At 41.0% G+C, this 3,895-nt stretch overlaps 1 protein-coding gene across 1 annotated transcript in view; it reads left to right on the top strand.

The window, feature by feature from the left end:
• usta (uronyl 2-sulfotransferase a) overlaps window positions 1-3,895 on the top strand; it is an 84,475-nt gene that overhangs the window by 47,946 nt on the left and 32,634 nt on the right. The window contains exon 2 of the mRNA XM_014011571.1: window positions 3,575-3,618. Coding sequence (XP_013867025.1) covers window positions 3,575-3,618 — 44 coding nt within the window. The remainder of the gene's footprint in view (window positions 1-3,574; window positions 3,619-3,895) is intronic.

Here is a 3,895-nt window from a genome sequence, read left to right as displayed (position 1 = left end):
TCATTAATGATTATCTCAATTTCGGCTAAAAGAATTGACAAAATCCTACACACTGTGCCTTTACGCTTAGATTTAAGGTTGTTGCAGCGTTTGGTTAACAAATGTAAACACTAATGTGAGGTTTTCCAACTGAAGTTGGCTCATGATTGGCATATGTTGACTTTTTGAATATCTGGTGTCTGGACTCTAAGTTGGACATGTCAGTTTACTCAAACCTAATATGAAATGTTATAATAATATTGATAAATACAAATACAAATCTTTTATGCAGGTCCACAAATCTAATTTTTTGCAGGTGAATTTTTTTCACAGTTACACAAATCATATTTTTACAAGTTATAAATCAAAAATTTTCAGGTGGGTTTCGACACATGTCTATCTTGATATGGGTCTGACTCTGACTCCAACATGTCAGGCTAGATGGACAAGTTATGTTTAAGATAGGTCTAAAATATTGTGAAATGTTGGGAAAACATCCTTCACATGTGATAAACCTTCTCACATCATTTGCATCTTCTAAACCACACTATAAAGCATCTCTGCTGGAAGATGTTGCTTTTAGCTTTAGAACAGTTGTGTGTTATTAGAAATGTAACTTGTCAGTTTACAGAAAGCTGCTGTGCTGATTTGATTTCCCACTTAAATCCTCAACAAATTGTTGTGAACACTACAAGATGCAGGTTGTATCGGTTGGTACTGTATCTCGATTTGTGTTTTGGGATTGTTTACAAGGATTGTATATTTCGGGGTAACGTCTTTTGCTTCATGACAAACAAAAATTAAAAGCTGGTTTGTGGTATTCACAATAAAGTGCTGGTGCTTAAAAATAGTTCCACAGCTCCTCTTAACCGGAGGTCAGTCTTTGAATCTTGTGACACAGTAATCCAATTTACTAGTTAGCCACATACCAATGAATGCCTGCATTCAGGTTAGTTTATCCATCTATCTGTGACTCATACAACACACACAAAGCAACAGCTTGAAAGAAAAATACTTCATATTTTGAGAAGTTGTGAGGTCCTTGATTTCCTCTGAATGGACCTCTTTGCTTCATCCAACTTAACAGTTTCTCCATTTAATAAAATGTGTATCGTAAACTAGGGCTGCACAATATTGGGGGGTGAAATGACATTGGGATTTTTTCTAACCCTTCGATAAATTGCAAAATGATACAGGACTTTTCGTCAGATGGCTTGAATAGCACTTTTCCGTTCTGCTGCCATCTTGTTGACGATAAACCTACTGAGTAGCTTTTCATTGAATATTCATGGCTATCTTCCATGCAGGTTTCAAAGTACAGCTATAGCACTASAACAAAAACTAAACAAAGAAAGGTATAATGGTACGTTCACGCCGAACGACTTTTGAGTTGCAGGAGCAGCCAGTTWACATGCAAAGTCTATGGTGGACGYGCGGCTAGGGGTCTTGCGGCGCGTCGGGTCCATTTAGCRTGGCGCGCAAGGAATGCGGAAGGTGTGGMAGAGCATTTTCCGTGCACGCGGTGCARCGAAAGCAGCCAACGCCCGAGTTCAAAAACCYGATCTTTCGCYGCTYGAYGCGTCTTGGCAACCAGAGACTCATTTTTCCACGTGACAGTTTCCTGAGTGTTGCACACAAACAGACGGACAGTAGCTCTTTAGCTGAAATCGACCGTCTTTAGTTGATGTTCTGGCTGGTGATATCAGCACCGATGTGGGTCAGCAGCTCGTTAAGCTGACCGCGGTGTTAAACTGGGCTCGGGACAAAAAACTAGTCCGTCAGCTCGCAGCTCCTGGAGTGGCGAAACTAACCGAACAAACCGCCTCTAAACCATCTGGTGAATTAATTTTCTGCTGTGCGCAACGTTCGCTTGCTCTTTAGTAAATAAAGCAAAKCCRTTTTCTTTATTCTATCTTTATTTCATCCGCCKAAGACAGACCGCAAAAAAAACCAAGACGATCCTCCCTCTTCAGAGCGCGTCTAGTCTCTGTCCCGGTCTGAATGTAGCACCTCACACTGGAGGCGTTGGGCACATTTTTGCTGCTCAAAATGCATTCGGTGTGAATGTAGCATAAGACATGTTCAACACACCCGCAACAATTTTGAGACGAAAATAAATCGAGCGCCTTTTTGTTTAAAATTTAAGCAACAAGTCTTCTACTTTCTGCCACTTATGCAAGGAAACAGAGACCACCCTACCCTCRCAAACCTTGGTAGTTTCACAGATCCTCTCACAAATGCTGTTCAACRTCTTCTCTCCAACAGTCACAGCCCAGTGAAATACCGGTTTTGCTTCTAAATCATTAGCAAGACAGCAAGAGCATCGGATTAACGGTATTTCTTCATCAACTGAAAGAATTGTACWCACCCCACCCATGTATGAGCATGAGTCAAAGGACAATAGGGGTCAATGAGTACAGTAACGCTGTACAGTGTCTCTCTCTTTGAGTGATGAGGGTTGAGGTCAGCTGTCAACTTTTACAAGCTTCATGCCATGGAAAATAAGTTGTTCCAGTCTTCTGACCAAAACACTAATGAGAAGCACTCACAGGAGGAAAGGAGGAACGGAGGGGGTGAAGGTCGTGGTGKCGGTGTTGGTGGTAATGTGTGGTGGTGGTGTTATCTGTGATGGATAACAGAGGAAGGAAGAGAGACGACTGCCTCTCTGTATCCTCACCCTGCCATGACCTGAAATGCCTTTGGAGGAGAGCTGTGAACACATGCCTAATCCTCTGCATTCCTCTTGGAAGAAAAAAAAAACGAAGCGAAGCCACAAAATCAAGACAGACATAAAGATACACAAAAAAAAAAAACACCTGAGGGCGAGCATAAGGAAGCTGTGTTAGAGGCCGCATCTGATGAATTAATGAGGTACAGGAAGCGGCACACATTTAATGCAGTCTATGTTGGCTGTACTTGTGGATGATAGAGAAACTAACATGTTTAGACTGATTTAGATTGGATTTTAGACTGCAGGTTACACACGCTATACAGCTCAAGCTTATATCTCGAATTCTGAGCAAAGGAAACTGGTTGTAAATAAATCAGTTTGAGGTGTTCATGCATTATTGTGCGTTACTGTGTCATAGATCACTTTGCAGAGACACGAGGGGAGACTGTTCTCTGATACRATTATTTCAATAGTTTATTTTAGTTCAGCTATCCAAACATGGTTGATCAGCYGACTTGTTTAAATGCAGGTTAACATTCATGAGGTGCTTTGCGTTGACCGTTTATGGTTGAGTGTGGGCGTGTRGAGGGTAGAACCAGAGGCAGGACCTTGTGCACAAACTCTGAGGTGCAGCTGTGATCTATAAAGGAAAAYTGCTTGAAGGTGTGCGTGTGCACGGTTTTATAAATAAGAATTTTTTTATTTTTTTGGTGTACGCCATTTTTGCTTTTTGGCCATAAGTTCACTTTTWGTATGAATTCTACACAGTCCTTAATAAATGAGGTCATTGATAGGAACCTTGTCAGGTGGTATTTGAATGTTTTTGAGTCAGAGTAACCCGGTTGTTTTAAATTGAATCTTAATCTATTTATTCACATTGACAGAGTATCATAAATGTCAAACTTTCTATTCTTGTTTTTGCAGGCGAATCTACATATCTAGATGACCACGGACACCCTGTTCCTAGAGTAAGTGTTTGTCTATCTTGTGCTTTTTTATTTTTTCTTTAGTCCCGTTATTTTTTTTCCCAGGCTCTCTGTCTTTGATGTGCTGCTCTTCAGTTGGAGCCAGTTAACTCCAGAAAGGTTATGGGTTAGGTTTGTGTGAAGGATGCAAATTCTCTCTAAATGCAAGCCTCAGTGCTACAGTACTGCTTTGAACTTACTCACAGACACACACAGACACACACACACACACACACACACACACACACACAGACACACAGGTTTGATTTTATATTCCCGT

The sequence above is a fragment of the Austrofundulus limnaeus genome, unplaced genomic scaffold (assembly GCF_001266775.1).
Source record: "Austrofundulus limnaeus strain Quisiro unplaced genomic scaffold, Austrofundulus_limnaeus-1.0 Scaffold82, whole genome shotgun sequence".
Classification (NCBI taxonomy): domain Eukaryota; kingdom Metazoa; phylum Chordata; class Actinopteri; order Cyprinodontiformes; family Rivulidae; genus Austrofundulus; species Austrofundulus limnaeus.
The sequence above is the reverse complement of the archived record's forward strand: the minus strand, read 5'-3'. Positions and strand labels throughout refer to the sequence as shown.